Source organism: Equus przewalskii, chromosome 2 (genome assembly GCF_037783145.1).
Source record: "Equus przewalskii isolate Varuska chromosome 2, EquPr2, whole genome shotgun sequence".
Classification (NCBI taxonomy): Eukaryota; Metazoa; Chordata; class Mammalia; order Perissodactyla; family Equidae; genus Equus; species Equus przewalskii.
In genome coordinates, this window is record NC_091832.1 from 39,655,475 (window position 1) to 39,668,498 (window position 13,024).

A 13,024-nucleotide genomic window follows, 5' to 3' on the forward strand; every position below is an offset into this window, starting at 1 on the left:
TTACAAAGTTCTCACTACATACCAGGCACTGTTCTGATCACTTTTCAAACACGGCCTTATATAATCCTTGTCATTTACCACGAACAGCGTTAGTAAACAGCAGAGCCGGCATCGGCAGCAGGCAGCCTGGTTCCAGAGTCCGGGCTCATAAGCACCCTGTGCACCTTCCCAGGGCTGTTCCTGACCTGGCCCCGCCTACTGCTCCCACTGGGTCTCTTGCCACCCCGCTGCCTCCCATGCCACCTCACCACATCCCCACACCGCCATGCTGCCTCACCATTACTCTGGGCTTTGCTCAATCCTGCCCTGAACCTCCCCTCCCCACTCAAAGAACTGATGCACTACCTTTGGGTGCTCTGGCCCATTCCATTCAGCCAAAGGTCTAGCTTGGACTGCACAGCCCCCAGGAAGCCTTCCCTGACTCCCCCCAACCTCAGTCAGGTCCCCTTGTTTGTGCTCCCACAGCACCCTATACTTCTGCTATCTTAGCACTGACCTCACCATAGTGTAACTGCCTAGCTCACCTGTCTGCATCATCCACCACGTGAGGGCCCAGCTGTCCAATGCCAGCACCCAGTGCTCAGCAGGTGCACAAAGCTTGCTAAGCGAATAGACAATGGGATCACTGCACTGCTTTTTCCCAGCGCCCTTCACAGGCAGATGGAAAACAAATTACGACAGAGGGGAGCTACTGAGCAAGATCCTGCCCCCATCTCATCTAGTTATGTTTATGTCCCCCCATGTGATGGTACATGGTGTGATGATGTGATGGTATATGGAGGTGAGGCCTTTGGGAGGTGCTTAGGTCATGACGGTGGAGCCCTCACGACTGGGATTAGTGCTCTTATAAAAGGGATCCCAGAGAGCTAGCCAGCCCCTTCTGCCATGTGATTGCATGTGATGTTACAGAGAAAAGACATCAGTCCAGGGAGCCGGCCATCACCAGACATCGAATCTGCTGGTGCCTTGACCCTGCACTTTCCAGCCTCCAGAACTGTGAGAAATAAATTTCTGTTGTTTATAAGGCACCCAGTCTATGGTATTTCTGTCACAACAGCCCAAACAGACTAAGACACTAGTGAACCACTGGGCTGACAGGCCCCAGCACCGAGCACTCCCACAGCATCTGGAGCATCAGTGGCATTCCAGTGACTGCCCAGTGAGCTTCCCCTGCAGCTGGTGCCATGAAAGGAAGTGATCAAACCAACAAGGCCTCCCCACATCCGCTGGTCACACACACCCCACCCACCAACATTCCTCCCTTATGTGGGCATGGCCTTCGGAATGCACCGCAAAGGAAGCTGGGAGCCTGTAGCTACATTTAAAAGAAACAGCCAGTAGACAGGCAAGCTCTCATTACCTGCCCTTAAGACAACACTCCCAAGGCAGTAACCATCCTCTCCCCCAGCCAGCGCAATCCCCAACACATCTCAGGATCACTCTAGCTCTTTCCCTTCCAGTCCAGCAATAAGAGAGACCTCATACTACTTTCATAAAAAAGAGAAGTCAAAACACCCATTCCTGAGGCCATCACATAAACACCTTCATTAAACATGAATTCACCCATAGCACCATCTGAGTAAGTGACTCAGAACATCACAGAGAGTTAGTGTGGGCTCTGGGAGGACAGTGGCCTAGTCTGCGCCATCTCTGCATGCACAGAACCAGGCGCACCACAGCTACTGCTAAATAAATGGGCAACGAAGTAGACTAACGTCAACCACCAATCGTACAACTTTAACATCCAGATTTGTTTTTTTTTTTTTTAAAGATTTTATTTTTCCTTTTTCTCCCCAAAGCCCCCAGATACACAGTTATATATTTTTAGTTGTGGGTCCTTCTAGTTGTGGCATGTGGGATGCCACCTCAGCATGGCTTGATGAGCGGTGCCATGTCTGCACCCAGGATTTGAACTAGCGAAACCCTGGGCCATCGAAGCAGAGCATGAGAACTTATCTACTAGGCCACAGGGCCGGCCCCCATCCAGATTTTTAAATTTAAAAAATATTTAGGGAACAAATTCTCTTGCATCAAGCACCATGCTAAGGGCAAGGCATAAAGAGCCCACTCTTCGTCTCAGTCTGTTCGGGCTGCTGTAACAAAATACCACAGAATGAGTGGCTTACACACAACAGAAAGGTACTGCTCACACTTCTCGTGGCTGCAAGTCTCAGATCACAGTGCCTGCCTGATTGGGTGAGGGCCCTCTTCCAGCTTGCAGACTTCTCATTGTTTCCTCACATGGCTGAAGGGGGCTAGGGAGCTCTGTGGGGTCTGTTTTATAAGAACACTAATCTCATTCATGAGGGCTCCACCCTCATGACCTAATCACCTCCCAAAGGCCCCGCCTCCTAACACCATCACACTGGACCTGAGAATTCCAACATGTGAATTTGGGGGGACGCAAACATTCAGACCACAGTGCTGGACACATTCCCTTTCTTTAAAGAGAACCTTAAGTAGCAGCCCGACGTGTACACCACCAGAAGCCCAGCCACTTGAGCGGAGAGAAGCGTGTCCCTGGGGCATTTCCACTGAACTCCTAGGGTTCTACAGACTAGAATTTGAAAACCCCTTGTCTTACCTAAGCCCCTCTTTCAAAAATGAGGAAACCAAGTGAAGACTCAGCTACTGGGTCTTCACTAACAATCGCAGGACCTGGAGCCAAGGTGCACCCTCTAGAAAGGAAGCCTGAGAAAGTCAGCGGCACCATACTGAGTGGGGCCCCAGGAACCAATCCTTCCCTGCTGACAGGGCAGGGCCCAGAGGTTGGGCTCAAATTAGTAACTAGTGGAAAAGGGGCTGGTGACGCAAGTTTCCTATCTGTAATCCTGTCATCTAAAAATATCAGAGAGAAAGGACACCCGGGTCAGGGACAATCAACACCCAGACAGTGCCTGGTATTAATGGTGGCCAGAACCAGGCCAAGGAAAACACCTGGGCTTTGGACTCAGAGACATCTGGGTAGAGCCCTGATGTGTCACTTACAATCTCCAAGGCTCAACCTGCTTATCGTCTAATCGGGATAAGATTCACCCATCCCTTGTGATTAAATGAAACAGATTATAAGGAATTCTTAAATGGCAGGTTCCTCATTTTCCTGGCCTAATCGCCCTGGAGCCCAATTCCATGTGATTCCGAGAGCAGAGCACTGCTGAAGGTGACAACCCATCTGGCAGACCAAGGGCAGGGCTGGACCTCCTCACCCCAAATCCTGCACGGAAATATGGAAACTGGTAGGAGTGGGCCTGGCTGAGCAGGTTGCCTATCTTACCTTCGAGGAAGGTGGCGCTCTCCTGGATGTAGGCTCCCAGCTGCTCAAAAATGCCATTGATCTTCTTCTTGGCAGTGACAAAGTGCTTGAGCGGGGATGCATTCACCTCAGCCATGTGTCTCTTATCCTTCTTGACTGTGACGATGGAGTTGCATCGAGGGAAGAGCACGGACATTGCGCTGCAAGAGAAGATACCGTGAGTGCACCCAGGAGCACCCAGCTCGGGAGGCTCTGCTGGGGTAGGGCAGGGAGCAGCGGGGTGATGGGACCAGCTCTGTCCATCAAGAAGACAGGACCCTCCAGACTAGATCAGGGACAGAGAGAGGAGAACCAGCATCTCAAGAGGAAGAAGGGACCTCTCAGGACACTTGCACCAGTCTCCCTGTCTCAGGGTGAGGTCTCCGACGCTATGCCGAGTTTAGGCCTAGCACCGGCCGCTCCTCGCCTGCTGAACAGTGACAGGCCCTGCCTTCCACTCAGACACGCAGGAATCACGAGGTGACACAGAGAAGCCCTCCTGAATCTTAGAGAGAAAAGCGTGACAGAAATCTCGTTTCCTAACATCACCCACCTGAGAAAAAGCACTGAATACTGAAAGCAGACTGACGCTCAAGGTCAGTGACTCCCACCACCTGCCCCTGGCCACTCCGCTATTCAGTGCCCAGTAGCCCTAATTCCTAACAGATTTTGTTTTTTTTGTTTTTATTTTGGGGGACGGGTGGACAAGGAAGGGTGATCCTCAAATCAAAGATGTCTACTTCTACAATTTATTTAAAAACATTTGTCTTGGGGCCGGCCTGGTGGTGCAGCGGTTAAGCGCACGTGTTCTGCTTCGGAGGCCCTGGGTTCGCTGGTTCAGATCCCGGGTGCAGACATGGCACCGCTTGGCAAGCCATGCTGTGGTAGGCATCCCACATATAAAGTAGAGGAAGATGGGCACGGATGTTAGCTCAGGGCCGGTCTTCCTCAGCAAAAAGAGGAGGACTGGCAGTAGTTAGCTCAGGGCTAATCTTCCTCAAAAAAAAATTTAAAAAAAAATTTGTCTCTTGCATTATAAATGTGTGCACTGTAAAAAATGTGGAAACTAAAAGAAAAAATAAATCCATAGCCCCCCACCACTCTGTGATAAGCACTGTGACGTCTGTTTATCATCCCAGTCTGTTTTTGCGTGGGTAGCTCTCTTGCTCTCAATCCCACACATCTTTGTAGCCTACTTTTCTCACATAACAACAGCTCGTCAGGGGCTGTGAGCTTTAAGTCCAAAGTACTAGAGATCTTTGGTCAAAGTCAAAAGAGGCAGACAGACCAGAGAAGGTGGCACCCAGAGGCGGCTGGGAACCCCTGGTCCCAAGAGTGCATGCTCCTCAGAGTTCCCACCACGCACAGAACCATCTCTGCAGCAGAGCCGCCAGGTCCCGGGACGTCAGAAGAAAGAAAGCACCCCCGAGGAGGAGGGGGAGCGTGCACAGCTGTGTGGGCCTTGCTCTGTCCTCTCCAGTACCCTGCAAATTTCTGTCAGCCACTCCCTCCCCAGACAGCCTAATCCCAGCTGTCCACCAGACCTAGCACTCGCTCTGTCTGGGAACGGAGAAGGCACTGCTCATAAGCGAACATGCAGGAGAGACTTCCAAAGGGTACCCAAGGGTATTGAGCAAGTTCCTGAGAAGCAGGAAGAACAGCTGGAAACAGTGCGTCGTAACTGAAGTGGCCCCTAGGAACTAACCATCTCAAAGAGTGGGCAGAAAGACAGACAGACTCACGGGGAAATGGGAACCCACAGGTTTTGCCTAAACCTATGTATTATTTTGTGATGTTAATAATTTCTAGGGAGATGGGAGGGAGAAGTGACAGATGTCCATTTCTGCCTTCCTCTATGAAACGCCACAGCCGTGAGAGATTTTCTTAGCGCAGAGGCCACATGTCAAGGGCTTAAATGAGAAAGACAGCAGAGCTCTGAGAAGGGGAACTGGGAAGAAAATACTGCCGGCTCCTCCAAAGAAGAGAAGGAGAGGGCACTGAAATCCGGCTTACCGTGGCCCAGCAGGTAAGACCCTTCGAGAGATAGGGGATGGGCATAAGCAGAAGAGGAGAGCCACCGAAAGGAGAAGAAAAGGGGCCTGGGATGAGGCGTGAAGGAGCGTTATAGACGATAGATTCTGGAATCAGACAGCACTGGGATCAAATTGTCATTGTACTATTTCTGGGCTGTATAAACTTGAGCAAGTTATTTAACCTCAGAGCCTGAGATTCTTCATGTGTACAACGAGGTGATACCACACAGACTGAGAAGATGACACAGTACAAGCTCAAAGGTAGCTTTACATGTTATAAAGCAACAACAGTAAACCAGCAAGATGAAGACTCTCCCCACGGACACCCAGCCTTCGGGGAAGGGCAGAGGCAACTCCACCAACACAGCCACAGCTCCTCTACCCCGGCATGTGGATCAAGTCAACAGGTGTGCTCAGGGGTGAGGAGCAGCAGCGCCCGGCCCCAGAAATGACTTGCTCGCAGGCAGCAAGTTCCCTGAGATCAGCCGAGCTTTCAGACGCAAGTGCTTTCAAGTTCTGGTCATTGTTTGCAAGCCCAAAGGAAACGAAACCAAAAGCGTTAGTGTTCAGTAAGTGCAAGAATCGAAGGCATGCACGCTAGTAAAAACTGAGTGGGTCAAGGTCATGAGGTCTGCTCGGAGTTCAGCCGGTCCAGGAGCCGACCTGCTCTCACCATTCCCCACCCGGCAGCTGCATGCCCCAAACCTCTCACCTGGAACCTAGCGCCAACCCCTCTGAGCTCTGTCTGATTTCTCTGGCTCTGTCAATTCCCAAGCTGAGAGTCAGTGTTTGTGTTGCACATGCTGCTCTCAGTCTGGAATCTTCTTTCTTTTCACCCATTTGGCGTACTCCTACTGTCCTCCTGGACCCAACGCTAGTGTCAGCCCCCCTGTGAAGCCTTCCCTGACGTCTCCATAGAGGACATGCAAGCATTCCAGACTTGTGGGGTTTTTTATCACACTTTATCTCCCCATCTAGTCTATGAGCTTCTAGAAAGCTAGTGTCTGACACAGAGCAGTGACCTATTTCCATTTCTGCTTTCCCCCTCCACAACTGTGAGACATGGTTTGACTCAGTGAATGCCCCTAAGGAGAGGACTTTCTTACCCTGCCATCCTGGGAATACACAAACCTAGTTTTCTCTTAAAAAGCAACTTTTGGCTAAGCGTCTGTTTCTTAGTATTTGGAGCTCAGTAAGTCAAGAGAGTTGAAAAAACTTTTCAGATTCCAGGATTTAATCCTTCTAAAGAGCAAGCTGGATGTACATATGTGCACAAATGGACCAAAGTTGCAAAATACACGCACACAAGCCAGGACAGAGGCCCCACTATCTCCAGGCTTCACCGGCTGGCTTCCTCCCTACAGAGTGGCGGGAAGCAGCTGGTTCCTGCTCCTCCTCTGGAAAGCTCTGATATCCTTATTTCACTGCAAGGCTCACCGCAGGCACATGGGGCCAGAGCCCAGCTCCAATATCAGCCATACACTAAGCAGCATGCTTTGAGTTGTAGCTTCTGACTGCCACAAACCGCTCTTGAAGTTATGGTTTCAGAGAGTTTACGGCAGTATTTCCAAAGTGTGGTCACCAGTACTCTAGCACAGCCAATGTTCCATGTAAAAAGGGTTCCACTGTAGAATCAATTTGTAAAACACTATATGCTATGTTCCCCCTCCAGTGGAGCACATGAGCAAAGTAAAGACTTTTGGGGGGGAAGGAAGACCTGTTGTAAAGACACTAGTTTAAATGTATTTAATGCACCATTTTGCAAATTTACCTGACAAAATGTAACATTTTTTAAAATCCTGAGGATCACACTTTAGGAAAAGCCTCATTCATCCTGGTAGTCTCCCACTCCCACCCCAAAAAAGTGCTAGGGGCGCAGTATTAACAGACATTAACCTAAGACCAGAAGCAAACCCAATTCTAAATGGAAACTGCTATCAGCACTCCAAGGTGATCAAAAGCTTTGCCTCAACCTAGGCTATTAGTGGAGGAGGATTAGGTGTCTTGGGAGTAGGGAGAGCAGTAGCAAAATTCACTGCAAGGTGTATTTGGATCCCAAGCACAGTCCCTGATCCACACCACCTCCTTACCCAGTTTTACGCACAGCAACTCCTAGCAGGGAAAATAAAATGGATCCACGGATTGTCTGCTGGCACAACTGGAACAGAGGAGAAGCTGAGAAATTGAAACAAAAGAGTATACAGGATAAAGGGGCAGAGCAAACTTAGTAGAGCTGTGATAAGGAGCCAACTTCTGCTGGGCAGAGGGGGGAAGGGAGGAGCCAGCACAGCAGAGAACAAATGAGGGAGATAAGAGATGAATTCTTCAGGGAGCCCAGAGATCCCACCACTTTCTGAACTGTCAACCTTTAAACAGGCCCTCAGCAACTGCGAAATCCTCCACGGAAGCAGAAAAGAGACACAGGTTTTTTTCCAACACAGTCTGGAAAACTCCAGCTCTGTGCAAAGATGACCCCATCCAAGAGACTTGCCATTGGATGGCCAGCAGAGCACATCCCTTTTCACTCAACCCAGATCCAGGGCACCAGATGTCACAGCCACCACTTACTTTTTGGATGGTGAGAAATCTTCACAGGGGTGGCATCATGGACATGGCCGGAATCAAAAAGCCGAAAAGAATTTGAGTTCTCCTCTGTCCCGTCTCAGCTTGAAGTTGGCTACTAATTGTGTTCACTCCACCAATTCTGACTTATGGAGGAAAAAAAAGGGGACACATCAACAAGCAGCAAAAAAACTGGTGTGCCAAACATGTCTAATCAGGTGTAAAAGCCAAACAAACTCATCCCTGAGGGAAGCTTAGTCACTGAGGTACTGGGGTGGTACGTGAGGAAGTGCCCTGGGGAGAAAAACAACACACGGCTGTGGAGCCAACCCTGGGTGTGCATGAACACATGTTCAGCCATGTGCTGGTGAGTGGCAGGGGTAAAGACACATCCAGAGGGGCAAGAGGAGGGAGCAGAACCAGGACAAGGACTGGGCTTGGGGACTGTGGAACTGAGGACTAGAGACGGAGGGTGGGGATGAGGAAGAGAAGTGGAAATTATTGAAAGCCTATGTGTGCCAGATGCTGTAGACAGTATCTTACTTATTTCTCAATTCTATGGTGCACAGGCTTGGAATACTTAAAAGACTGATCAACTGCCAGTTAAGCGGCCAGGCTGGCAACTGAGATACCACCTCTCTGTGACTGCAAAGCTCACTTGTTTTCAATTACGTGAAGCTGCCTTACTTCACCCCTGGGGGTGGGAAGGAGCGATATCAGAGCCCTTTCTGGGAGGAGAGAAAGTGCGTGGAGAAATTAAAGAAATAGGGCAACGAAGGATTACAACAGAGGGGGATGGGCAGTTCAGGCTTCACCCATCCAAACAGCTAATTATTCGGTATTTTCTGTGTGCTGTCTCTGTGCGCTAAGCGCTTCAGTTAGGAATGGATAAAAACAGTCCCTGCCCTCAAGGGGCTTACTGCCCGGTGCGAAGTCAAACTAGCAAACAGATAAGAACAGTAAGTACGAGAGCAGTAAGTGCCCAAAGTGGGGGAGGTCAGCGCAGAGCGCTATGGTGGTGAACGTGGGCATCTATGATGTGCGGAGTGAATGCTGGCAAATACGGAGGACGCGATGAGAAACGGGAAAAGCAGGGGTGGAATGTGGCCGGGGAGACGGGGAAGGCGGGGGCGACCAGGAGCCTCAGGGGACCCCACTCCCAGGCCCGATTCCCGCGTCCCGCCCCCTCCTCTCAGGGCCGCGGAGGGCCGGGCGACGAGACCGGTGCGTGGGCACGCCCGCCTGCCCGGATCTCGAGCCCGCGAGGCCCCAGCGTGCCACCGGCACACGCCGGGCTGCTCGGGACTCGTGGGGCTGGGCCGGGCCGGGCCTGTCCCCACCACCCCGGAGCGTTCGCCCTCTCACCTTCACCTTCCCGGCCTCGCCGCGGCCATCATACCCCCGACGTCACCAGGGAGCGCCACCCTGGGGAGAGGCGGGAGGGGGAGGGAGGACACACGCCTCCAGCCGCCGCAGGTGTGCCGCTGTGGCCCGGGTGAGTCGGTGGACTCGGAGCTCAGCTAGTTCGACCCTACTGCTACTAATGGGTCAAAGGTCTGCTGGCTTATCGCCTAAAGGGCGTCTCATTGCGTTCGTTTACCGCCGTGGCGTCCCAAGCCGATGACGTAACCTCGGGGGCTCCCACTGCATCATGGGGGCTGTAGTTCCGCCGGCCTCCCGTCAGGGCTGGGCTGGGCGGAGCATCGAGCTGTCAAGGGGCAAAAAAAAAAAAAAAAAATAAGGGCGTGGATTAGAGGTTCCTGCTCCTTCGTTTGTTGCCCCAGAACCTGACTCCAAAGCCCCGCCAGCTCTGGTATCCAAGGTTGCGTTTTGCAGTTTTAGAGGAGAGCTTTCAAGAGGAAGCCAGGAAGCAAGCTGGGGCCTGCTGCCCTTCAATTGACTTTGAGGAAGTAAGAACAGCAACAACGGTCAGTGAGCAGGGTACCTAGCATACATCATTTTATTTAACCTTCACAACAGTCCCGGGAGGCTCAGAGGGGAGATTACCCCAGCTCACATGTGGCAGATCACTAGGTCTCATTATGTGCCAGGCACTAGGAGACAGCAATAAACAGGTCTCCTGATGGTCAGCCACAGCAGGGGGGGCTCCAAGGCTGGCCTCTCCTGTAGGCAGCCCCCAGCCCTGCGTGGCTACGGAGCCCCGGAAACTTGGCTCGTGCTCACTGAGATGTGCTGTAAGACAGTAAGAAAAAAGAATGTAAACTATCTCATTAATATTTTTGTATTGATTGTGTTAAAGTGGATAAATTGAGTTAAATAAAAAATATTACCTAAAATTAAGTTCACCTGTTTCTTTTTACTGTTTAAAATGTGGCTTCTGAAAAAATCTAAAATTACGTAAGCGGCTCGCTGAGATACTGTGGCTTATAATAAATACATATTTGGTCTTCATTCACTGTTCCTGTGAATGTGAAACAGCACATAAAACGTTGACCAGCTTAAACTAGTTTTGCTTCCTTAAAACAGATTGTTGATTAATCAAACCTAGCTCAATAATAGGGACAGCACTGCACATGCGCCAGGTGGGAACCCATAGCCCCAGGATGACCCCAGAACCAAGAATCTTCAGAAATGTTGTTGCTGGAAGCAAGAAGTCCTTCAATAAAGAAGATCTGGCTTCCAGCAGCCCAAGTAACTTGATGACTGATTCAAGACTAGCCAATCAGCTTACATGGCCCCAGCTGCAGCTTCGTATCCCCTAACTCCTTAAATTTCTCCCTGAACCTCGGATCCGGGAGACAGATTTGAGAGCTTTGCCTCCTCTCTCCCTGCTGGTCGACCTTGCAATAAAGCTCTTTCTTTTCTCAAGATCTGGTGCCATGGTATTGGCTTTTATGAGTATCAGGCAGTGAGCCCTTGCCTGTAACAAAAGGAGTGCCTTTGTTATTTGTAACAAGCCCCTTTCAACCACACCTGAGTTTATGTTAATAAGGTAACTTTTTAAAGCAACTAAGGATGGGGGCTGGTTGCCAAGGGAATCAACAGTGTGATTGGAGGGTTGGAACTTTCACCTTCACCACCTCCTCAGCCTCCTGGGAGGGGAAAGGGGCTGGAGATTGACTTGATCACAATGGCCGATGATTTAATCCATCATGCCTACATAATGAAACCTCTGTAACCATCCCTGAGAGCTTCCTGGCTGGTGAACATGTAGAAATTCAGTGAAGGTGGCAGGCCCAGAGAGAGCATGGAAGCCCCTCGCCCCTTCCCACATACCCTGCCCTCTACATCTCTTCCATCCAGCCGTTCCTAAATTGTATCCTTTTACAATGAGCTGATAATCCAGTAAGTAAACTGTTTTCCTGAATTCCGTGAGCCACTCTAGTAAACCAGTGGAACCAGAGGAAGGGGCTGTGGGAATCTCCAATTTATAACTGGTCAGTCAGAAGCATAGGTGACAATCTGGACTGGCGATTGGTGTTTAAGGTGGGGGGAGGGACAGTCTTGTAAGACTGAGCTCTTACCTGTGGGGTCTGACGATGTCTCCAGGTAGATCGTGTCAGAATTGAGCTAAATTTGTAGGAAACACTTTCAGTGTCACTGAGAATTGAATTGCGTGGTATGGGAAAAAACCCACACATTTGGTGACCAGAAGTGGAATATTGTGTGGAGTGTAAAGGAAAACGATAGTTTTTCTCTAGAGTCACATTATATTTCTACCAGACAGCATTGCTCTATAACCATGGTAGAATCTTGCCACAAATACCTCAAGAGGCAAGTCAATACCCATGGGCCGGCCAGCTTATCAGTTCCTAGAGAGGTTGGTCAGACAGAGGGGACCTGCCTGGACTGCCGAGGGAACTAGTAGCCTTGTGTCCTGAGAGTCAGACTCCAGACTGTAGGATGCACCCAGACGCTGCCTCAGGGTATGGCCAGGCCTCTGGGACGTGGCACACACCAGAGCCTGTTACTCACTGCCTCCTCCAAGCTCCCTAACCTCCCGAAGGAAGGGGACCGTCAATTCTCTCAGGGCAGGAAGCGAGTTCCATTTCCTTTCCCTTCTTTGGCAGAATCTTGCCCAGATCAGGTGGAGGCCTGGAAGTTCTCCCTCCTGAACATCTGTGCTGTCCATTTGCTCCTGCAAGTTCTGGCCCGGGCCCTGGCCACTTGCCTGGACTGCTGCAGGAGCCTGCCAATCCACTCCCGGCCTTCTAGTCTGGCCCTCCACCCAGCACCCGGGGTTTCTCTGACACACAGCTTCGAGCCCTCAGTGAGTGACCAGACTCCCTCAGTCAGCTGATGGTGTTATTGCGGAGGGTGCAGAGCAGGGCTGGGGTACAACTGCAGGACACCATTTTTTCTACATGACCTATTTCTATTTTGATGGGCTTTTTCACGGTGGATGGGAATTGCATTTGTAATCAGAAAAAGGTAACAGTTACAAACAACCCTAAGACACAGACACGCTTGTGTGTGCACAGATCAGCTCAGAAAGGACACCCAGGAAACAGATGAGGTATGATTGCTTCTGGGGAGAACTGGGCAGCCAGGGGTGAGCGATGGGAAAGGGGTTAAGATTTGTGCTGTTCAGAGTTTACTGTGGGCCAATTTAAAAATCAAAAACTTAAAATTTTCTTTAGAATGCAATTGTAAAACCCCTGAAGGACTCCAATTAAATGAAGTCCCACTCTGCTTAGCCTGAGAAAACGGGCTTTTACAATCTGACCCCTCCACCCCACCCACACCAGCCAACCTGCTCTGATCCCACCTGTCTGCGCCCTGCTGGCTCCAGGCACCTGCCCCGGAGAGTCTATCTGCCTACTAGAAACCAGCTCCCTCCAGGGCCCACCGTAAACAGCATCTGCTACCAGGCTGCTTGGTCTTGGCACCACTGATATTGGGGGCTGGGTAGTTCTCTGTTGGGGGAGGGGAGGTGGGTCATGTGCCTTGTAGGATGTTTAGGAGCATCCCTGGTGTCTACTCACTAGTACTAATAGTATTCCACCCCTCACCCCCTGGTTGTGACAACCAGAAATGCCTTCAGACATTGTCAAATGTCCCCGGAAGGCAAAGTCACCCTCCACTGAGAAGCTTGTGTTACACAAGCCGGCTGGCCCCTCCTGCTCCCCACAGCAGTTCTTACAGCCATTGTGCATGTATCACACTGGTCCTTTCT

General features: G+C 50.7%; 1 protein-coding gene across 9 annotated transcripts in view; it reads right to left on the reverse strand.

Moving 5' to 3' along the window:
* MFN2 (mitofusin 2) overlaps positions 1–10,713 on the reverse strand; it is a 28,575-nt gene extending 17,862 nt beyond the window's left edge. Inside the window, exons 1-4 of one of the 9 annotated variants that reach the window (XM_070603313.1) lie at positions 10,580–10,713; positions 9,253–9,595; positions 7,894–8,033; positions 3,275–3,453 (exon numbers count right to left, since the gene is read on the reverse strand). In XM_070603313.1, coding sequence (XP_070459414.1) covers positions 3,275–3,449 — 175 coding nt within the window. In that variant the 5' untranslated portion in view covers positions 3,450–3,453; positions 7,894–8,033; positions 9,253–9,595; positions 10,580–10,713. Of the gene's footprint in view, positions 1–3,274; positions 3,454–7,415; positions 7,501–7,893; positions 8,034–9,252; positions 9,888–10,579 lie in introns of those variants that run through there. The other 8 variants (XM_070603330.1, XM_070603319.1, XM_070603323.1 and 5 more) reach the window with 8 other exon arrangements.
* Between the last annotated feature and the right edge of the window lie 2,311 nt (positions 10,714–13,024).